The sequence below is a fragment of the Myripristis murdjan genome, chromosome 15 (assembly GCF_902150065.1).
Source record: "Myripristis murdjan chromosome 15, fMyrMur1.1, whole genome shotgun sequence".
Lineage (NCBI taxonomy): Eukaryota > Metazoa > Chordata > Actinopteri > Holocentriformes > Holocentridae > Myripristis > Myripristis murdjan.
This window is the reverse complement of record NC_043994.1, coordinates 1,143,272-1,166,546: the sequence shown is the minus strand read 5'-3', so window position 1 is coordinate 1,166,546 and position 23,275 is coordinate 1,143,272. Positions and strand designations below refer to the sequence as shown.

At 38.8% G+C, this 23,275-nt stretch overlaps 2 protein-coding genes across 2 annotated transcripts in view; both read left to right on the top strand.

The window, feature by feature from the left end:
* Nucleotides 1-2,191: 2,191 nt before the first annotated feature.
* cdk1 (cyclin dependent kinase 1) lies at nucleotides 2,192-11,039 on the top strand. The gene is made up of 8 exons (XM_030070230.1): nucleotides 2,192-2,306; nucleotides 2,730-2,772; nucleotides 3,072-3,228; nucleotides 4,350-4,473; nucleotides 6,685-6,855; nucleotides 7,578-7,741; nucleotides 10,259-10,400; nucleotides 10,802-11,039. Exons 2-8 carry the CDS (start codon nucleotides 2,736-2,738, stop codon nucleotides 10,913-10,915), a joined length of 909 nt encoding a protein of 302 aa, XP_029926090.1. The 5' UTR covers nucleotides 2,192-2,306; nucleotides 2,730-2,735; the 3' UTR covers nucleotides 10,916-11,039.
* A 4,524-nt stretch (nucleotides 11,040-15,563) lies between these two features.
* tm9sf2 (transmembrane 9 superfamily member 2) overlaps nucleotides 15,564-23,275 on the top strand; it is a 40,855-nt gene continuing 33,143 nt past the window's right edge. The window contains exons 1-3 of the mRNA XM_030070226.1: nucleotides 15,564-15,803; nucleotides 17,471-17,538; nucleotides 21,130-21,223. Coding sequence (XP_029926086.1) covers nucleotides 15,687-15,803; nucleotides 17,471-17,538; nucleotides 21,130-21,223 — 279 coding nt within the window. The 5' untranslated portion in view covers nucleotides 15,564-15,686. The remainder of the gene's footprint in view (nucleotides 15,804-17,470; nucleotides 17,539-21,129; nucleotides 21,224-23,275) is intronic.

Genomic DNA, 23,275 nt, shown 5'->3' with positions numbered 1-23,275 from the left:
GAACAATGAAGGCAGATACACCACTAGATACTTTACACACATTACATAATACTAATATCTATTAAGTTTATTTTAGTTGACATGGAAGGACAAGCTCAGAAACGGCTGTATTTCTTAAGGAAACTTAAGAAAGCAAAATTCCCACGCCAAGTTCTTGTCAGCTTCTACAAAGGAGCGATTGAAAGCATCCTGACTGGAAACATCACAAACTGGCATGGGATGTGCACGGCCCAGGACAGGAAGACTCTGCAACGAGTGATTAAAACTGCCCAAAACATCATTGGCACCCATCTACCAAGCATCAGTGATATCGGGGAGGTGAGGTGCCTGCACAGAGCCAAAAGGATCCTAAAAGACAACACCCACCCCAGCCACAGCCTGTTCACCCTGCTGCCGTCAGGCAAAAGATACAGAAGTATTCGCTGCCGTACCACCAGACTACAGAGCAGCTTCTTCCCTCAGGCTGTGAGACTACTAAATGCACCATCTGCACTCCTCCATGTTTAATAATTTTTTTTTTTATATACAATCAATTAATCAATCAAGAGGGAACCACATTTTTATTTCATTATACAACCTGTTATATAATGACCAATAAACTTCCTTGTATTCTTGTATGGAAAGCACAGTAACACTGGTACCTCAACAAATGCACAAGCACCAGATGCATTGTTTTAGGGGTTTGTACATAACACCAGCCCAATACAGTCTTTTAAAACAATGGAGCAGAGGTGGGAGGGGCAGTGAATGACCTAGACACACATACACACACATACATACAGGATATACTGTAAATATATTTAATAAGTAATTAAATATTAACCTTAATGTTGCTGAAACGCTTTATGTATTGTTTAATGTTTAAATGTTTGTTTATTGTGTCCAAATATTTAAACATACTGTACTTTGTTGCTTTGGCAAAACTGTTCTTGTAACATTCATGTCAATAAAGCTTTTTAAATTTGAATATGAATTTGAGAGAGAGAGAGAGAGAGAGAGAGAGAGAGAGACAGGACAGGTATAGAAATGGATGGAAAAAGGATCATATGAACAACTATAATTATGTCATTATTGTCCCATACTGTACTATTATCATGCTACATTAAACTCACTGGTGACTCCCTCACACTCCAACTCCAATATTATAGAGGGCTGGAGTGTGGAGTGACTTGACCACTCCATGAGGGAAAAAAAACATATGCTAATTCTGAGGCTGCAAATTGTAAATAAAAGTGATCAAACATTCAAGGCCAATAACAACATACTGGTGACTTCTGTGTCATTTTAGGAATAAAATGAAACTGAGCAACAGTATGATGAGGAGAAAGTGTACAGCAGATTGCTGTAGGCCAGCAGGGTTGAACCATGTGCTATGGGCCGAAAGGCTGCTGGTTTTCACCAGGTGATTCATTGATGACCTCACCTTCAAGCAGAGAGGAGGGACTAATAAGTGAAGTCACCTGGTGGAGTTTTGAATGAAAACTTTCAGCCTCTAGGGCCTAGAGTCTAGCCCTGCGTTCCAAATCGCATACTTATACTTTTTACTTTTAGTATGTACTGCAGCTGCCCTTACAAAGTATGTAGTTTAGTATGAAATATGCATGCTAATTCTTTTTTTTCCCTACTAAATAGTATGGTAGTATGAGTATTGGAACGCAGGGTAGGCCCTCCATGGCATAAGGTTCCACACCCCTGCTGTAAGCCAACTCAACCTGCCTTCAAGTACTGTAGGAAATGCCTAGAAAAAAAATCTGAAGGTCCACTGCAGTGTGCTACTTGAGTTTTCAAATTAAAAAAAAAAATCACCAACAAACTGGTTATAGGGTATATGTGATCTCACCCTAGTAAAAAGTCCTCCCCACCTTATTAATTCAAGATTCAAGATTCAAGATTTATTTATTGTCATTTTCACTGAGTACCTGCATACACAGAGAAAAACGAAAAACTGTTTCTCATCGGTGACAGACAGTGCATTAAAAAGTCAGTAAAATAAGTTAAAAATCTAAAATATTAAGATTAAAAACAGTAATGGGACGTTATGAGGAACACTTGTAGGTAAAATTAGCCCATATTCCCATTATTTCGACACCCCTTGAACATTACATATTTCGGCGCCTCCTCTCCCGCTCAGTCCACGTGACGGCTTCGTTTCTCTGGAGTGGTGCTTTCGAAATACGCAAAAGGGATCTGATTGGTTGGTCTTTAACCGCTGTTGCGCAGCAGAGCCGCGGACAATTCAAAAAACTCCTTCATTCCAGCAGTGGCAGTCTACGTAGAGAGTACAGAGTGGATAGTACCAAAATACGGTAAATATGATTCGCTTTTTGCTTTTGTAGTACAAATTAAAAGATCACCACTTGCGTTGCAAGTGTTGTCAATTGAAATCAGAGCAGAAAGCGGAATGTATTTCGTTCTGGAGACGGAAAAGCTACCGCTATCTTGTTGTCACTGAGCTAACTAGCTACTTCTCCAGTAACGTGTGGGACATGGGAGACGTTAGCTAACAGTAACAATTACGTTAGGTAATTATATATGAGCTAACTTGAGGACACATTCGACAACAGTTGTTATAAAATGGCTTTAACTTTTTTTTTTTTAATCTAACTGCAAAAGACTTAAAATGTACAACTTAAGACTTAAATGAAACAATGTAACGTAAACGTTACCGTAGTCTTGAGGTCGTTAAACTATTAAAGATATCAGTATTGACAAGTTTATTTCCGTCTCAGGCATCAATGGAAGACTACTTGAAAATAGAGAAAATTGGCGAGGGTAAGTCTTGATGTTTTTCATATTCTATTTCTATTCAAAAGCCCCCCATTGACAACATTCTCAATAGCCTCTACCTAATGTCATGCTAGCAGTTTTATAATCTCACTTCCTGCTTTGCAGCTGCTAGATGTTAGGCTATCACATGCATGTAAATTTTTAGGCAAACATGCAAATTGTTTTAGAATCAATCAGTAATGTCACAGTATGGCTAAGTTTACAGAGATGCAGAGCTGATCTGTGAATCACAGGCTAATTTAGATTTATCATCCCAGGAGTGTGTTTGTTGGTGTGTTTTGCAGGTACCTATGGGGTGGTATACAAGGGCAGACACAAAGCCACTGGCCAGATTGTTGCCATGAAAAAGATCCGCCTGGAGAGTGAGGAAGAGGGGGTTCCAAGCACCGCTGTCAGAGAGATCTCGCTGCTAAAAGAGCTTCAGCATCCCAATGTTGTACGGTATGTTTATGGTCTGTAGAGCTGACTGGTAACATGGTAATCCTGATGTCAACCTCAGTTCTGGAGGAGTTTTGGGCATTCACTTATAGTTCCCAGATGTCAAAATAGCCATTTCTGTATAAGTCCTTTATTCAATTGGTCTTTAGTAATGGAAAACTGAATTTCTGGTAGAAATTTTGTGGGGAAAATACTTGCAGGTTTGGTAAGTTTCTATGGCACCAGCTGTCACCATTAACAATAATGGTTTTGTGCTGGGTTGTAACAAAATACAGTTGATGTTTTTTTTTTTTGTTTGTTTGTTTTTTTTAAGCTTTTATTCTCAAAGAGTGAATGATTACAAAACCAGTAGATCTAACTCATATGATCAAATAGGTGCAGAGGAGAGCATGACAGTGGAATGAATGTAGTGATGTATGAGCTGCTCTAATCATATGATTGGTAGAGAGCTGATAATTGGTTATTGCACTGTCATGGGTATCTGTCTGATAATAAAATGGCTTACTTTTCAACAGAGGTTGAGACGTTAGTAATTGTTAATGACAAAATTGAGTCTTAAAATGTTTAAAGGCAGGCTATGCAGTTTCAAAGGGGAGGGTACCCCACATTAAAACGAATGCCAGTCAGTTCTCAAAAAAATGAACTCTTTCTCATACCACATAACAAAATTATAAGGGCATTTCATTCCATTGGAAGGGTTGATGGGATTGTGATTGATACAACAGCTTTAATATTACATGGCTCAATGCTGAGATTTGTGGCTTTCAGATCCACCCCAAACACAGCATTTTGAGTTGCTCAACAATGCAGGGTGGGGCTACAGGCAACCAACTGGCATTTACATAGTTTTAGCTCCAAGGACGTAAATATGAGTATGAGACAGAGTTTGAGGTCAGAAAAAAAAATCCTATCAGCCCCCTTCACATATGTTATGGTTATGGGGCATTAAGAATTTCTCATTTCACCTTTTGCAAATACGCTTGGAGAGAATTCATGTTTGCATCCCTTTTGACGGATCCTTAAATTCAAAATTGTGTGTGTGTGTGTGTGTGTGTGTGTGTGTGTGTGTGTGTGTGTGTGTGTGTGTGTGTGTGTGTGTGTGTGTGTGTGTGTGTGTGTCCCAGGCTCCTGGATGTCCTGATGCAGGAGTCTCGTCTTTACCTCATCTTTGAGTTCCTGTCCATGGACTTGAAGAAATATCTGGACTCCATCCCATCAGGGCAGTACATGGACCGTATGCTGGTCAAGGTAAAGTGTCCATCAGCCCTCTATGGACAGGGCATGTTTGGGGTCCTTAGTCCTGAGGGCTGTACTATGAAGCGAGATTATTGGGTTAGTGAGGGATGTTGAATCTAAAGCCAAAAAGGCAGCTCTCTTTTGACCTGGTTTCATCACCATGGTAACAGATGTTACAAACATAACCTGCCCTGGACCAGGTTATGTTTAGAGTTTGTTTCGGGTGATACCTCTATTAACGCTTTAAATTTGACTCTGAATATCATCCACAAAATACAAGAATAGGAAGCCATTGCAACTAAATACCACTCTGAATGATACTTTATGCTTGATCTTTATTTGCTGCCAAGTTTGTTTGACTCTGCTGGTACTGCATCTGATAACACACCAGTTAAAAACTAAAGTTTATCACACATACATCTAATATTATATCAGTTAAATTATTTCACTTGATATTGACTACAGTGAAACTGCAGTGATTTGCATTTATCCTTTCTTATAAGATAGTGTGAGTCCTAAATGCAATTCTTGAATTTAATATTTAATTAATAGAAATAAGCTGGAAGATTATTTACAAATTTACACGATCTGCAGTTTTCTGCAAACATTCTTCTCTTGCCTTGTTTGCGACCACAGTAATAATTTTTTGTACTCCTCATAGATCTCCATAATGTCAATTTGTTCCACTTGAGTGAAGCAGTGTTACAGCCCTCTAATAACTGTGTTGTTGCCAGTGAAAACAGAATCTGTGCAATAGCCTTCAGTGTGGCACACTGCGCTTTGTAGTTTTAAATAACCTGAACCTGAGGCCTTCAAGTATTAAGATGTGTTGAAATCCAGTTATTACAGGTCCTTTTTTCACCATGACAAATTCTTTGTGCTTCATATCTGCAACACTGCTGTACTTTTTCTTCTGCTCATTTATAACTTCAAAACTTTGTTAAGCTTTTTATTAGTTATGCAGCATATATGAGTACACCCCAGACTTCTCAGAAAACCAGCTGTCTCCCTTTAGAATTACTATTTTTTGAAGTATACAATATACAATAAAATGTTTGTGCAAATCTTGTTCATCGGTTTTAAATTAGTTAGCCAGTACCAAAAACAAAATTTGAACTTTTCTGACAGCATTATTTAAGGTCATGGTGCAAAAATGAGTACACCTCAAGTGAATGCCTTAGGAGTAAAACCTGATAAAACTTAAATTAACAGGAGTTCACCAACAGATGAGTCTAATCAGTCATCACACTGGTGGCCACCAGATAACTGACATTTAAGGGTGGTATTTAAGAGAGAAAATCCACTCCCATTCAATGCTGACAAAAATGGCACCACATAGAAATGAAATGTCACACAACTTTAGAGAGAAAATAATTTCTTGACAAAAAAAGAGGTCAAGGTTACAAGAAAATTTGTAAGGCATTGCTAATAAGTCGAAATACAGTAGCAAAAGTGATCAAAAAATTCAAAAAGGATAGATTTGTGGGAGGCTCGCAGAGACATCCAGGCTGTCCATGGAATATAACACATCTCAGGCCACTGGTTCATATCTGAGTAAGATCAGGATGGAAGTGATTCTGTGGCCAAGCATGTCACCAGACCTCAACCCAATAGAACACTTGTGAGGAGTTCTTTAAAGACAGGCTTAGCGTCATTCTCCATCCAGCACCCAGGATATGAAAGAGTTCATTCTTCGAGAATGGAGAAAGATAGATGTAGCAGTAACTCACCAACTTGTTCATTCAGTCTCTAGAAGAGTTGGTGCTGTTCTTGAAAATCAATGGGGCCATACAAAATATTAGATTTAGTAGAATTTGTTGTACGGTGTAATCATTTTTAGAATCCCTCATTTGAATAAAATGTATTACTTTCATATCCTAATGATGTTAGGTGACCAAACTTTTTATTAATAAAATAAATGTTTAATTAAAGTCTCTGTATTGTAAAATTACAGCGAATTGTTCTTGCCCATTGAGAAGGGGATAAAAGTCTTAATCTTCAAAGGGGGTGTATTCATTTATCATGTGTACTGTATGTTCAGTGGGAAATGGGCTAGTTTTGTCATCTTTTGAATGAAACTTGTACTTAAATTAAGTCATGATGTTTAGCAAGCTTTGAGTTTCTGCACCCTACACAAGACTGCTTGGTGCTTTTGTCTGCTGATGGGTTTACATTCTGAGTTTATTTTCCATTTTCTTTCTCTTTCTCCCCCTCTCTTCTTAGAGCTATCTCTACCAGATCTTAGAGGGTATTCAGTTCTGTCATTGTCGTCGAGTCCTCCATAGAGACCTGAAACCCCAGAACCTTTTGATTGACAACAAGGGAGTCATCAAATTGGCAGACTTTGGCTTAGCCAGGGCCTTTGGCGTTCCTGTCAGGGTTTACACCCATGAGGTGAGGATCTGAACTACTTCACAGACCCATTGTCATAGAGAGTCAGGCACCCCTACAAGGGCTGCTTGGTACAGTCACTTAGGTCTAGGAAAGAAGCAACTTTACTTCATGGATAGTAGAGAAAACCACATATAGTGGAAACATACCGCACACTGGACTGTGTCGTGAGGATCTTTTATTAAGTTCAGAGCAACGTGTTTCGCTGGTGGCTTCTTCAGACTCATAGTAACCTTTTTATTCACTGTTATATAGTAACTTTTTAATTCAAGGTTACTGTAGATATAGTAACCTTTTAATTCACAGTTTAAATATCTGTTCTGGCATTTATTCCTTATATTCCAAGTAGCGCATATCAAATCAGATAATGTGTGATACGCATGTGTAAACAATAATTCAAAGAACTTGTAATTGACTTTTTTTCTTGTCTTTGTGTATGTAATCAACTTGTGAATTTTTATAGTGATATCTGAAAGTAAAATTTTGAACCCCTTTCTCCTGTGTGTTAGAAAGGGTGTTTTTTGGTATTATATGGTCATATAGAGGTGATTTTCAAAACTTTCCACCAATGGAATTTCTTGGGACTTTTTTCCCCACAAACTGAGGATACAGAATCAGTTGAGTTTCCTTCTCTTGCAATTTGTCCTAGGTTTTTTTCATAAAATGACTGGACTAATTGATCTGACAAGCGTTAATTGCCATATATATTCTGTGTGGCTCCTCAGGTTGTGACTTTGTGGTACCGGGCTCCAGAGGTCCTGCTAGGTGCCCCCCGCTATTCAACCCCTGTTGACATCTGGAGCATTGGGACTATCTTTGCGGAGCTTGCTACTAAGAAACCTCTGTTCCATGGAGACTCTGAGATAGACCAGCTATTCAGAATCTTCAGGTGTGTCTGTGTGTGTGTCTGTGTGTGTGTCTGTGTGTGTGTGTGTGTGTGTGTGTGTGTGTGTGTGTTCCAAAGTTTCCTAACCTCTTGGGCTATTTTACCAACAAATAAGTCATATGCAATGTAGAAGAACTCCAGAGAGCGGTTTCTAGTAGCTTCAATGTGAGTTAATATTTTTCTGTTTTCCAGGGGCCATATTTTAGCAAATTTATTACAAAACCTAATTGTTTGGTAACCATGGTAATTAGGGTTAGGACTAGGGATGCAAATTATCGATTAATTCATTAATCGATAGTTGATTCACCTTATCCATCAATTATCGATTAATTTATAAGCGTCGATTTTCCCAACACTGCAGTGATTGTAAGCTGTGAAGCTGATCCACTTGCTCCCTACAGCACAGCTGAATGTGAGGTATTTAGGTGGTAATTCAGCGAACTTGTGGGGTTGCTGTACATTAAAGGCCCCATGGCATGAAAAATGCAATTTTGGTGTGTGTTTTTTTTTTTTTTTTTTTTTTTTTTTTTAAATTAATTAATTAATTTATTTATTTTATTTTTATTTATTTATTTATTTATTTTGTGATAGGGAAGGTCTCGGGGCCACATAAATACTGTCCCATGCATTAAACCTGTGATAAATGGAGAAATGCACACAGCCCGTTTTTTGAAACTCTCCCTTTAAAACACGCGGACAGCACTTCCTCCTTTCTGTGATGTCACTCATATGGTGACTCCGCCCACTTAAACTAGCCAGCCCGCCTCCGCTCCCCAGGTAACAAGGTAACAAGTTAGTGACATGTCCAAGAAATGTTGTTGCACCATAGACGGACCAACCTGACACAATACAATGCTGGTTTCGCAAAGAAACTATTGAGTCGGACTCAGACATGTACGGTCATACAACTTCAGGCTCAGCGGTAGCCATGACAGTCATATATAATATACATCTATATAAGATGACAGTTCCCATTTACCAGTGAGTACCGTTGAGCAGCGTAGGTTTCAGTTACTTGCCTGTGATTGGTCAGCCAATCAGTGGAGAGATGCTGATTCTCTCTTCTGAGAGAAAATAAAATAAAACCCTGGAAAAGTGGACAGCATGGGGCCTTTAAAGTACAACCACATATTGTGCATTTGGCATCTTTGTCATCATTTATCAAGTTAAAATGATCCCACACTCCACTCCATTTTGACTGCTTCATGTTTGTTTTGTTCTCTTGTGTGCATCTGGCGTCAGCACTACAAATGCCCCTTTTCCACCAAAACGAACCTGGTGCTAGAGCCAGTGCTTAACTGGTGCCAACAAAGAACCGGTTTGCTTTTCAATCAGCCAAGAGCCAAGCGGAGCCAAGTCAGAGCCACGTCATTACGTCAGCGGAATATGTGATCGTGTGGGTGTGGGAGATGCTTGCTTGGAATCACAAGAACCAACATGGGCGACAAATGGACGACCCATCGTAGCGATGCAAATACTGCTCATGTCTTTATAAGCCTACATTGCGATCCAGAGGTGAAAAACCCAATTATTGCTGGCTACCCGTCATATTCGTGGTCAGAAGGAACGGCGACTACGTTTAGCTATACGTTTGATAACGTTCGCTGTTCCCGTTTGGGTCTGTAACCCCGCCCACCAATGACATGGTGGGTCGCGTCATCAGTTCTTTCTCTGGGCCCTGTTTAGCCCTGCTCGAAGTCAGTGCTTGCCTGGAACTGATTTGGAACCAGTTTGGCCCGTGCTTGGCCGGTGGAAAAACAGAGAACCGGTGCTAAGTCAGGCACTGGGTCCGAACCAGCCCTGGAACCGCTTTGGTGGAAAAGGGGTGTAAGGCGCCTTCACGTGGACTGGTGGGGCACTACTACCCCCGTTCAAATGGACCGCGGAATGTTCAATCAATTGCAATCAATTTAATTTTATCGAGTAAATTCTTGATAATTAATCGATGATTAATTGTTTGCATCCCTAGTTAGGACCTGATTTAGGAAAATAGTCAGTTCTTAAGTTGGTTTTCCCATCTTAACGTGATGTTGGAGTGTTGTGTGTATTTTTAAATGACTACAGTATAGAATAGCTCTTGATTTATATGTTTGCAAATAGAATTGTGATTGTATATGATAGCATCTGAATGTAGTTATGCTATTTAAAAAATAAATAAATAAATAATTTATATTTGAGAGCACCACAGCACTAAACTGGTTTTGCTTTCATTTCAATTTGATTTATTATTTGTACTCAAAGAATATGAAAAGAATCGTAATCAGGAATCGATAAGAACCGGAATCAATAAGCAGAACCAGATTCTATAAAATCTAAAATGACATCCAACCCTAGTTGGTTCTGTAATACGAAATTGGGAAAAATCCCATCTTAGTCTTTCTGTAATGTGGGCCCAGGTTGAGAACAGCAGCCGAATTTGCACCCTATTATTCATTGTACAAGAATGCAAGTCAATAATTGTTAATTGTTGCTCTAGGCTGTCCTTCCCATTTTTAATCTGTCTTTTTTTCCCCCCATCAGGAGTCTGGGAACCCCAAACAACGATGTCTGGCCTGATGTTGAGTCGCTACCGGACTATAAAAACACCTTTCCTAAATGGAAATCTGGCAACCTCTTCTCAATGGTGAAAAACCTGGATAAGGATGGCCTGGACCTGCTGGCTGTAAGGACTTTGTTTCCTGTAGATGCTTTTTAATTATTATTTTTTTTAATGTGTGTGAGTGTGTGCGCGTGTATTTGTGTATACTATTGATAAAACTGTAGGAAAATGGCTACATGTAAAACTTACATGGGGTGAAATGACTAATGAAAAACTAAGCATTGCACAGTTTTGGTACTCAAAACATTTTCCCAAACATGTCTGCCTTTTTAAAAATGTTGATCACAATACATTGAAAAGGTATATTTTCCTTCTGGTGAAACAGGTATTGATAGACAAGCTTCTGTATTTTGGCAGTTATCTTAGTACGTGTCACATTTTGCTGCTATGTGTTAGCCATTTTGCCATGTTACATGCCCTTGAGTGAAACTTGTCTATTTTTTTCCCTCTTGCCTCTGGTGTAGAAAATGCTCATCTACAATCCTCCCAAGAGGATCTCAGCACGTCAGGCCATGGCCCACCCCTACTTTGATGACCTGGATAAGTCCACCCTGCCTGCCAGCACAGTCAAGATATGAAACACAGAGAACAGTGCTATTTTTACCCACTCTGAATAATTATTCTGTAAATACTTTTATGTGGAAAAAGTTTTGTCTGTTGAGCATGTTATTTTCATTAAAGCTGCACTTTTTGAGAATCCAATAACTGGTTTGTTTTCCTTTTTTACTACAGTTACTGTAGTCATGTGTCCTGCATCATATAGGAGCATGTGACCACTTAGACAATAAGTTTGGTCATTTTCAACTGAGGCCTTAGAATGTAAACTGGGCCTAATTTAAATGAAACTGGTGTAAATCTGATTTTAAAAAGATAACATTGTATGTCCACACTGGTCAGAAAAAAATGTGTTCTGAGTCACATTGGCAAAAAAGTAAGATTTGGTCTGTTCAGCTTAGAGTGTGAACCTAACCAGCAGGAAAACAATGGGACCAACCACAAAAGTTTGAGCTAAATTGTCATGAATTAATGCTTTTTTTCACAATAAACTGATTTGTTAATATTAGTGGATCTGTGATCAGATGATCAAAAAATGAAAGTGCTTGTACTTTATATGTTTTCTTTTCTTTCTTTTTTTTTTTTTTTTCTGTATTTTACATTTTTAAGATTCCTATTATGATCTGGCCTAGTGCAACAGATGACATTAGTCTTATAGGCTAACTCTGGCACATTTACAGTTGTGTGTGTGTGTGTGTTTTTTTTTTTTTCTTTTTCTTTCAGCTGCTGATCAATGTGCACTGTTCCAGACAATTAATTGGACAAAATAAATTAACAGGCTGTCTCCTGAAGGGATGCATCACAGTGTGGTGTGGCAGCTTTTTTATCTTGGACTGTAAAGCAATGTTGAGGATTTGTCAGACTGGCAGAGAGGATCACTGGCATGCATCTGTTCTCTTCAGCGAGTGTTAATTACACAGGTGGCATAAAAAGGCTCAAAACCATCAGAGACTCCTGCCCTTTCGTATATATGCTCCTTTAGGCTGTATCTTTTGTGTAAGCTGAGTGAATACTTGACCCTCCTAACTGTAATATAAATCATTTCTAATAAAACGTTACATTATTTCTAATTAGATGTCACAACAGTTCTTATGGTTTCAGGGTATCCGCGGGGTCTTGAAAAGTATTAAAAGGTGATAAATCAATTTTGGGAAAATTAAGACCCTTAAAAAGTATTAAAAAGTCTTATCACAACTTTATAGTCTTAAATTTTGAAAGTTTTTTTTTTTTTAATTAGCTGTCCAAGAGTTTGATTCCCAAAAAAATCGTAAAAGTGTGTGAATTTATTCATTTTTATTAAAAAAGAGAGATGAACAGGTACATAAAAAACGAGGCTATTGTGGGTACGTTTGTAAATTGTCTCTGAGAGCGCCAGAGCGAGCGGGCGGGTGGAAATTCAGAAGCACAAAGTACGCTCTGGCGCTCCCAGTGCATATTACGAACGCACCGAAATGTTACATGAATCCATGCGTTCAACTTAACTAGGGCCGAATCGCGGACATAATCGCTGAATTAGCCAAATAAAAAGGAATCTATTTTTAATGTGGAATTTGACATAATTTGAATGAAATGCTGTTTTTGTGTGGAATATGAATGTATGTCTGGGGAGAATTACATGGAGGGAAGCAAATCTGGGTGGCACAATCCCTCCAGTCCTATCACCTGCACCACCAAGAAAAAATATTACAACACCTGCACCGGCACCGTATGTATGACGGCGTACTAGGGCCACTGAAGAGAAAAAAAAAAAATACGCGGAGCATGGAGGGTGCGGGAGGGGGTAATATTCTGAGAAAAAATTCAGAATTTCCGAGATTAAACTCACAAATTTGCGAGAAAAAAAAACTGGAAATTCTGAGATTATAAAGTCACAAATTTGCCAGAAAAAAACTCACAAATTTGCAAGAAAAAAACTCACAAATTGCAAGAAAAAAGTCGAAAATTCTGAGATTATAAAGTCGCAAATTTGCGAGAAAAAAGTCCAAAATTCTTAGATTATAAACTCACAGATTTGCCAGAAAAAATCTCGAAAATTCTGACTTTATAAAGTCGCAAATTTACATGACGATGATGATGACCTTATCAAATTATACTTTGCAATCAGCTTTAGTAACAAGGAAATCCTGGTGATTTTAGCCCAGAATCACAATATTATCATCGGCATCCGGACTTTAAAGAGACATTGCCGTGACTTGGGCCTATTCAGAAGAAAACAACACACTGATTTGGATGAGGTGATCGCTTTGTGTATCAGGAACTACAACGCAATGGACAGATGCAAGGATATCGCTGGTTACATCTGTGTGCAATTCAGATGGGGTTTGTTGTACAGCAGGACACCGCCCCAGCACCCCCCATGCTCCACGTATTTTTTTTTTTCTTCAGTGGCCCTGGTACGCCGTCGTACTGTACAAGTCCAAAAGGCAAAGAAAATTTTCAGGCTACAGCAGCGCACTGACATGGATTGTGTAACAAAGCGAAGAGTTGCCACTCCGCTCTATTTTCACTGGCTAACAGCAGCACACTGGCTTAGCTTGTCTATTCAGAGAAGAGGTATCACTTCGGCTTATTTTTCAATCTATGTTACCACAGGCATACTACTGCTCATTCACACAGGCATACTACTGCTCATGGTAGTTGAATTGTTAGGTCCGTTTGATAATTAATTTATATTTTTAAAACAAATAATAATTTAACATCTATTCCTTCAAGATAATTTATTATGTTCTACAACTATTATGTTATACACTAACACTACATACAGAGTGTTTGAGCAACATATCTCCTCTGTGCTACAAAAGATCTGTGGTAAAAAGTACTCCGTTGTTGTGTGGTGAGGTATTAAAAAATATTGAAAGGGTCTTGAAAAAGTCTTAAAAAGGTATGAAAATTAACTTCAAGATTCCTGCATATACCCTGGGTTTAAATAAGATATAGGCACTGTTCTGTGTGACCAGCTGCTTTGGCAATCTTTCAGTCAAGCATTCGCCTCAGGTTTTTAGCCTGATTGAGAGAGGGGAATATGATGGGGATGCCCACACCCCTTCCCCTTTATGACATTTTTGACAAGTAACTTCGGCAGGCCAATGAGATTACATCTGACCCTTTCCATGTGTTTTATCTGGAGTGTGATCTAAAGACCACTGGAAAGAGGTACACGGTGTGTGGTTGAAAATCCACCACTTGGGTAAAGATGAATGATGGTCCTCCTCCACACTTTCACTTCTTCAATAACTATGTAGAATAACTGACTCAGAATCTGTATTTCACCTGCTCTTATAGCTTTCGTTAACTCCACCTATTATGGCCACAATCAAGAGCCCTGCAGCCAATTTTATTTTTCCAGTCAATATTAATCTTTTATACCACTAAACATCTTAACATGTGAACATTTTTGCTAATATTTGAATGTAACGGTGTCTTGGATTTGCAATCTCTACTAAAAAAAATAATAACGTATATTTAACAAGATTTATCAAGAACACTGTCTGAATAACTACATACTTCAGTAAAATCATTTTTCACAAGTCCCACTGTCAGGGGCGGATCTAGACAAATATTCATGGGGTGGCAAGAGGGTGGCATGGAGATTTTAAGGGGTGGCAGAAATATATATGCTAATTTAATACCAAACGATCCCATATATCAATATTTGCTTGGAAAACCCCCAAATGAGGATATTTTAACTCAAAAACATTCCATTATTGTGGTACATGAGTAAAGCATTGAATAGAAAACCAAAAGGTGGCATTAGAAATATATATTTTGATTTATTTATTTATTCATTTATCAACCCCTTAAATAGTGGGAGTGTCATCTTTTGCTGCATTTACTTGCACTCAGACATTTGAGTCTCGTAACAGCGAGTTTCCGAACAGCCACAATTAAAAAAATAAATAAATAAACTGTCTGAAATTGGGGTGGCAACTAGGGTGGCAAGGCATTTTTCTAGGGGGGCAGCTGCCACCCCCTGCCACCCCTAGAACCGCCTATGCCCACTGTGTAAACATGACCACTACAAACATTACTTTGTGCCCTTAATTCCAACTCTTTAACAGAGAAGTCAAGGAGGACGGGAAGGGAGGTAAACAGAAAAATAATGCTGAGGTGGAATATATCTGCTGGCTGTGAGGTGGAAGTATGGCCCGTGTGATCGGACCTCCCAGCTCCTCTTTGCATGGTTTTCCCTCATTGACACTGAACCTTGATGTTACTTTTTTTTTTTTTTTTTAAGCTCACTTCTGTTCTAACAGTTTTGTGCAAGGACGTATTAGCGCCATTGTAGTGAGGAAAAAACGGAGCTGGGGGAGAATATTATATATAATATAAAGTCACATATTTACGGGGGAACTGTGAAAACTACTTTTTCTTATACTTATCCTTCTTATACTCTTATAAAGGAAGCACGCGTTGACTTTGCAAGGTGAGATCCATCACGCACTGCAGACACTGCTGCTTGCGTCAAGTTATAGTTTGCAATGGCATTAGTAACAAGGAAATCCTGCTGAATTAAGCACTGAATCGCATCTCTTTTCTACTGTGGCCCTAATATGTCGTCGCAGTTCTGGTGAGCTGCATCACGGATACATGCCCATGCCTTCTTTCAATCGACCCTCCAGCATCCCACAATGCTCTTCTTCATGAAACAGGACTTCCGGCAGGTGACGTGTCTGCCTGCTGCAGGACGGAATGCTGGCTGTCCACAGTTCCGCAGCCTGCGGTTGTCAGATGCAGTGTAAGCCGTAAACAAGGGAATATATCTCGGTAAATAAGAGGATTAGAGTCGGTGAAAACATGTTGCTGTATCTGCTGGGTGCGGCGCTGCTGTCCCGAGCGGCGGGCTTCTACCTTCCGGGTCTGGCCCCCGTCAGCTTCTGTGAACCTGGAAAAGAACAAGTACCAGACTGCAAGGTAAACACAACTGGGCGACTGTACAGCCAGCAAACGCATGTCATTACTGTATAACTAATACGGCAGTTTAACAAACACCCTCTAGAGCCAGTAAATAGCCAGACTAGAGGCACTAAAATGGATTACGTAAACAAAAACACAGCTAGATAACGTATTAGGTCCGGCTAACGTAGCAAGCAAAGCTAGCACGTCAGACAGTAGAGAGTGACATGCTAGGTAAATGAGCTGTGTTATCATAGCTCCAAAGACAGCTGTTTCTCCTCTGGGAAAAACACCCGCTTCCTTTGGTTTGCCTGTTCCTGGTCTGGATGGCCAGTGTCACAGGCAGCTGGGTGCTCCCTGCCTCCTTGCATAGACATGCTGTTGACATGGGACATGGGACAAGATGGGTGGGCAAAGTGAGGCACTAGCGCCCACACCCCTCACTCCACTAAACCAGTCTGCCAGTCTAATATGTAGCTTTGTTAACTCCTCAGATCCTCAGAAAATGCACTTCATCCATTTTTGAAAATAAATAAATAAATAAAATAAAATACAACACACACACACATACACATGTAGCTGTTAAAGTGGTGCTATATTCCTCTCATCATTACTGGATGCTCCAAATGCTAACTCTTAGCCTCCTTTTAAACATCACTTTACAAGTGTCACTCCTGAAAACTAATAAGCACATATGACTACCAAGTGCACACAGAGGTTTGTTTTGCTCAAATTATCTATTGTAAATATATTTTTCTTGTTATCGATATCCAGAAAGATCTGGTAACTTGTGCACTTGCTGTATCACTCTCAGCACCAGTGGAGCAGTAGTTGCCACAGAGACAGAAGTAGACAGGTTGACTTAGTTATTGTTTGTTTTCTGCACATGTTGCAGGACAAAAGTAACAACTTTCTCCAGAATTACCTTCTAGCTAGCTAGAAAATAATGTTGTCCATGCACTTCCTTCTATCGCACGTTTCACGTACCTTTCAGGCACCTGCCGACCACTGTTGTAACTGAGGACTAGCACTTAGACCTCACACCAAAATGGTTCTACCTGTGATTTTTAAGCCAGCATTTTGGGCTGTATAAAATTTTGCTACACATCACCAGTCTCAAACTGTGTTTATTAAACAGTTTGATTGCATTAAGACAGTTATATTTGAGATTTTTAGCTTTCCACCTCAATGGCAGGAGGCTACTAGTTGGCATTTGGAGTATCCAGCTAGATGGCTGGACAGTATTTTCTTCTATTGTGTACATTGGGTGAGAAGGATAGTTGTTTTCAGCCAGTCTGGGTCCAACGTCCATGGCTTTTTTTTTTCCAAATCCCAGTGACCTCATATTCAGTAGATGAGAATATTGTCTTGACTTTATCTAGAAAATGACTGTGAGGATTGATATATTGAGTGACTTCACAGGTTTGCAGTATGCAGGGATGTTTTGGAAAGTTTGACCAGTTAGTTCACAGAACATCTATATGTCACATGAACAAATGCCTTCTGTGGACCTCTCCTAGTCCCTGGGTTTTCCCTCTTCATCATCCATCAAAAGAGTGGAAATCCACCATTCTGCCTTGAATTTTGCAATCATGACAAGGCGGTAACTGGATGCAGAAGTGAACACATCAAATCTGTTGCTCTGCCTTCCTAACACTTGTCTTCTCTGCTTTGTTGTTTTCTAGTCAGCCATTGAACTGTTTGTGAACAGGCTGGATTCAGTGGAGTCAGTCCTCCCCTACGAATACACTGCGTAAGTAGCCAGTACCACTGTTAGGTGTATGTTTCTGTTTGTGGTTTTGCTCTGTTATTTCATTACTTGCCTTGCTGTCTTATTTCATCCGGCTTCAAAAAACCCTGTCCTGTGCTGGCTCTTCCAAAAGTATTTTAGTCAAATATTATTGTTTCAAATTGAAGCTTGTCCAGAATTTTATTCTATTTTTTAAACTAGACCCATCTTGTTGTCTCGATCACACAATAGAGTGTCAGCAGAGCACAAATCCCTTCGCCACAAATTGATTCACCCTGTACCGTGCATTCAGAAAGTATTCAGACCCCCTTCATTTTTTTCTCTTTTGTTATGTTGCAGCCTGATGCTGCAATCGTTTAAATTCATTTTTTTCTCTCGTTAATCTACACTCAGTACCCCATAATGACAAAGTGAAAACACAATTCACTGATTCTTGGGAATTTGGATAAAACAGGTTTTAATTTTGGGGAAAAAAAAAAAAAAGTGAGTTAAATTACAAAATCTGAAGCTATATGATTATAGGCCAAGGTCTTGGCTGTTCAGCAATGTACCGGTGCAACCTCCTCATTTTGCATTTTTTTCATAAAATAGGCGTTTTTCCAGTTATTAGGCTACTTTGTTTTTGTCAACACCGTCACCGTAACGTTTTTTTTTAATTTGAAAAACATATTTTTGTATTAAAGAGACTAATACTTTAATAATTCAACAGCACCAAAGAAACATATTGTAAACATATTCATTTAAAACAAATATAACTGCCTCTGACGGTGTTGACACTAATCTGACGGTGGTGACAGTGGCCTCATTACAACATACATTTCCAAAATTTATACCACTCAAGGCAATGGCTTCTTGCTTAACAACTTTATTTAACTATTTGGTACAAAAAATAAGAATCCTGAGCACTGTTATAAGCATTTTTCAGACTTCAGTCATCACCGTCACACAGAAAACCTGACGGTGGTGACGTCTGACGGTGGAGACAAAAACCTGCTCTTTCACATGATCAGCATGAGCTGTTCACATTAGCCAGCTTGTTTTCTCCCTGTTGCTACCTGCATCAGACCTCTTCTTAAAAAGTATACATTTATTCCATAATCTAATCTAATATTTTTTATACAGAAGTGACGGTGTTGACATGTTATGGTTGTGACAGTAGCAGTGTCCAAACATATGAAGAGATTTAAGAGAAAATAGCAAACTTCCAGGAGCCTGAGCGGTCTTGAAGCATGCAGTAGAGCTGAAGGTTTGAAAAGGGCTCCTCAGGAATGTAATTGACCTTGTAGTTTTTTTATTATTATTTTTTAAATAAATATCTGACGGTGGTGACGAATATCTGGGACACATTTTGAGCAACCACAAAATAATAGTAAATATTATTCAAAACTCATCGTTTGTAGTTTTTAATACATATTATTATGTACTCTTTCATGTGGTAAATATATTATTCAATGAAATTATTACTTTTTGTTGTTTTAATCAAGTTGAAATGATTATCTCCTATCCGAGGACAACTGGTTTTGTAGGCCATGGACCAACATATAATCATTAAATTAATAAAAATTAAAAATAAACCTATAAAAGAACCTTACAAATGTGCAAAGGACCCCCTGATTATGCCCTTGATTCTTTTTATTCATTAAAATGTTGTAAATTTCCAACAGAAATAGCATTTTTCTTAGTGGGACATGATTTATACAAATTCCCAAGAATCAGTGAATTGTAGAAATTTTTGTACATTTATTTAAAAAAAAAAAACCCTGAAATATCACATTGACATAAGTATTCAGACACTTTACTCAGTACTGAGTTGAAGCACCTTTGGCAGCGATTACAGCCTCCAGTCTTTTTGGGTATGACACAACAAGCTTTGCACACCTGGATCAGGGGATTTTCTGCCATTCTTCTTTGCAAATCCTCTCAAGCTCGGTCAGGTTGGATGGGGACTGTCGGTGGACAGCCATGTTCAGGTCTCTCCAGAGATGTTGGATAGGGCTCAAGTCAGAGTTCTGGCTGGGCCACTCTAGGTTATTATTTATTTCACAAATAGTGCTATTTATTTCCTGACTTTATTTTTTTCTGTGAAGAACCCAGAGAGGGTTATTTGATTTTATTGATTTCATTAATAGTGTAATTTATTTCATTAATAGTGTTATTATTTATTTCCTGAGTTTTTTTTTCTGTGAAGATCCCGGAAAGGGTTATTAATATTTGGTTATGTGTGGCTTTCTGGAAAACAATAAATGTTTACGTTTAGGCACCCCTGCGATCGTCACACTTTTTCTGTTACAAACTGACCCCGGCCCCCCATCAGAGAAGGGAAAAGTTATGTGGCCCTCACAGGAAAAAGTTTGGGGACCCCTGATTTAGAGATTGGTGTATGTGATCACTTCCTTGATTACTCACTGTTATGACAGAACTGAGGTAACTCAATTTTACTTTTTTCTTTTCTTTTCTTTTTTAAAATGTTTATGTGTATATATTAAAAAAAGAGTTTTAACATGTATGTATAACAAACATTTGTTGATTCCATCATTAAAAAATATGTCAATGAAAAATAAACAAAATAAAATTTAAAAAATGAGAGATTTTGATTCAGAAGATCTCTATTGTGTAGTGGTGATGCACGGATCGGCTCTGACGCCATCTGAATCCGCATGCACATAAATCACCTGCTACCACACACCCGAATTAATTATTTTCTTGAATTTGGAGACCCAGACCTGCATGGACACATCACTCCACCTGTATCTCCACCTTGGCTACGTTGCTTTTTAAATAATGTTGAGCAGGGCAAGCTTTCCAGGTGATTTCTTTATTGTGTGTTCTATTGATGTATAAATGCTTTCTGTAAAAATTTACTTTAAAGATTAGAGTGGCTGCTTTCAGCAATTGTAAAGGTTTCCATGCATTAATTTCACTGCAGCAAATAATGGGACATTTAAGTAGCAAAAGTACAAACTGTAGTTATAACTGAAGAAGTTCTTCAGTGGAAACAGAAAGTTTCTGAAATTATTTTTTAGGCCGCTGGTGGAGCTCAGAATTTATCAGGAGGACGGCTTCTTTATTCCAAACTATTTATTAACCTGGGCACAGTCCAGCTTAATAAATAGTTGACACCCCAGTGTGTAATTAATAGTCCTTTTATTAATGTTTTTTTGTTACAATGTTTTGTCAGTGGTGAATACATTCTTTATATCAGATGTAACTGTCACTGTTTTGATTGAAAATAAACATCATGCATTGGATCTATTGCTGTGCATTGTTATTGCTGCTGCCATAAGATGTGCTCTGAAAATCAATCCCCCCTTGAGTAATTCATGTCCTCACTTAATCTTGGAAAGCATTACTCGTGCCTGTCCCTAATATTGATATGATATAGATATGTAACCCAAATGCAAAAAAGAGAGTTTACATAACAATTCACAAAAAAGTGCATGTAAACAGTGATTGGTCAGATGGGGGAGGGAAGCCGTTATCACTTCCATGGTCAAAATTAATGTATGGATCACTTTTGGCAAACCACTTTATGCACTGTCTGGTAACAAAGTTTTATCTCATCATAATTAATTATTACCGTATCTGTCTGTCCAGGTTTGACTTTTGCTCAGACCAAAAGGAGAAACGTCCATCTGAGAATCTGGGTCAGGTTCTCTTTGGGGAGAGGATTGAACCCTCACCATACAAGGTAATAAAAATCTGCATAAACAGGTAACACTCATTCATACTGACTTGCCTGCAGCTCTTTTGCAGGGCATCTGCATGTTGTAAAATTTCTTTTTTATTATTCTCTAAATTCAAAGCTGCAAAAGGTCTACAGCTTAATTAAACAAAGCATAATAAGCATATAAATCTGAAATTCTTTTTTAGAGGTCAGAAAAATGTTATTGTTGGAAGGGTTAGGGTTAGGGTTGGGAGGGGGTGGAGAGGTGGAGTTGGGGTGTGGGTAGAAGCCTGAATGTTACTTAGTGACTTACTGGGCTTACTGACTTTTTTCAAATCTTACCTACTGGAGCCTCCTAGTTGTGATGATGCCTTTGGCCACTGTGTGATTATACAAGCTTAATGCTGTTTGGAACAACAACATCAAGTGTTATTTCAGGGATATACAGATGTCCTGCTTGCTGGTGGTGCTAGAGGGTGCTAGAGGAACGTCACCAGAAATGACAAATATTATCTTCTAGCCCACATACGAGGCCCTGAGTTTCTCGTTACGGGGGAGAGGAGCAGGATGAGCGAATTGGAACAGTATAAAACCTTTTCACCATTTTGAACTGCTGATCATTTGTAAAGTAGTGTCACATGCTTTCCACCACTAGGGGGAACCACAACTAAAGTTGCTAGGAATGGGGTCTTGCACAGCACTGGTTGTTGTAGTTCAGATAAGGAATCAGTTTTGTCCCACAGGTCTATACCCTGGTCTGTTTGCAGCTACTTTCATTTTCACAAATGTTTCAGCTCTGAAGTCAGTTGTACAGTACATTATCTCTGGCATTTAAATGGCCATAAATTTAAAATAATGGAACCCATTTCTTATCTTTTTTCTTCCTGCTTTTTATTCAGAAGGCTTGGGCTTATTAAAGAACCATACCAGTGATTTTACATGTTAAGCCTAATATCTATAAAATGTAGAAACTTCACATTTCTGCTGATCTTTTCCCAAAGCAAGCAGTTGTATTTTAGAACTCTGATATAATTTTCCTATTATCCAGCCATTGGTATCCATTCATTCCACTACAATATGAACTTTCAGAGATTTCAAACTTTCCTCACACCATTGTTCCATCACCATAATTAAGGCATCCACATTAGTTTTCTTAAAAGCAGCAGCACTGTTGTGTTTTGATTACTTGAAATTTTGGTGGAGCAAAACTCCCCGGGGAAATGGGGCAACATTCGGGGTGGGTGATATGGAAAAAATCTTCTATCACGATATGGACCATTTTATATCACGATAATGATATACCACGATATAGTTTTTCATAGAATAACTTGAAAACTTACTGTACAACATACCGTATTCATCCGAATATAAGACGATATTTTTTCCATTTAAAAAACGCCCTCGCCTAATATTGGGGGTCTAAGCAAATACACATGTATTGTACTTGCATATGTAAACCAGTAGGTAGGCTCTCCTGATGCCGCAATTACCAGCAAATGGCCGCATTGCACAGTCAGTAATCAACCATGTTGTCTGTGTCATTGTCCGTTGTGCTGCTGCAGCCGCGTATAAACAAAAGTTGATTTATAATGAAAGGTATATCTGGCAGTATGTGTGCGCTGCTCATCTGTCAGATCCGGCAGACCTGATCGGGTGGGCGCAGTACCGGCCCAGTTCAATTTAGGCTTCCTGGGGCTCTGTCGGTGTCGGTTGCGATTGCGAGAATGATGCATTTTCTAAGCCTTCTTCCTCCTCCATGTTTTCATGTCTCTACTTGCCCGCGTGTGTTGTTGTGTGTTGTATTCCTGCATGTGTGGTACCACGTGAATAACGTAAAGCAGCGTAGTGTCGCAAAACCAGAAACGGAGAGTCCACAGAATGGTATCTTCTTTGCGAAAATAATTTTTTATTCTTGTTTGATTCATAATCTGAGTGCATATTGGCGACTAGTGACAACAATAATACATTCACATTAGCCTACACTGAAAATTCGCTTGAATTGATAAAATGGCGATAGAAACGATAGAAGAGAAATGACGCGATAGACATTTTTCTATCGTACCTACGATATATATC

Coding starts and splice junctions, on each gene's coding strand:
- cdk1 (XM_030070230.1), top strand. CDS start 2,736: ATGGAAGACTACTTGAAAATAGAGAAAATTGGCGAGG. Junction 6,856..7,577: donor TCAGGGTTTACACCCATGAG/GTGAGGATCTGA, acceptor GTGGCTCCTCAG/GTTGTGACTTTGTGGTACCG. Junction 10,401..10,801: donor ATGGCCTGGACCTGCTGGCT/GTAAGGACTTTG, acceptor CCTCTGGTGTAG/AAAATGCTCATCTACAATCC.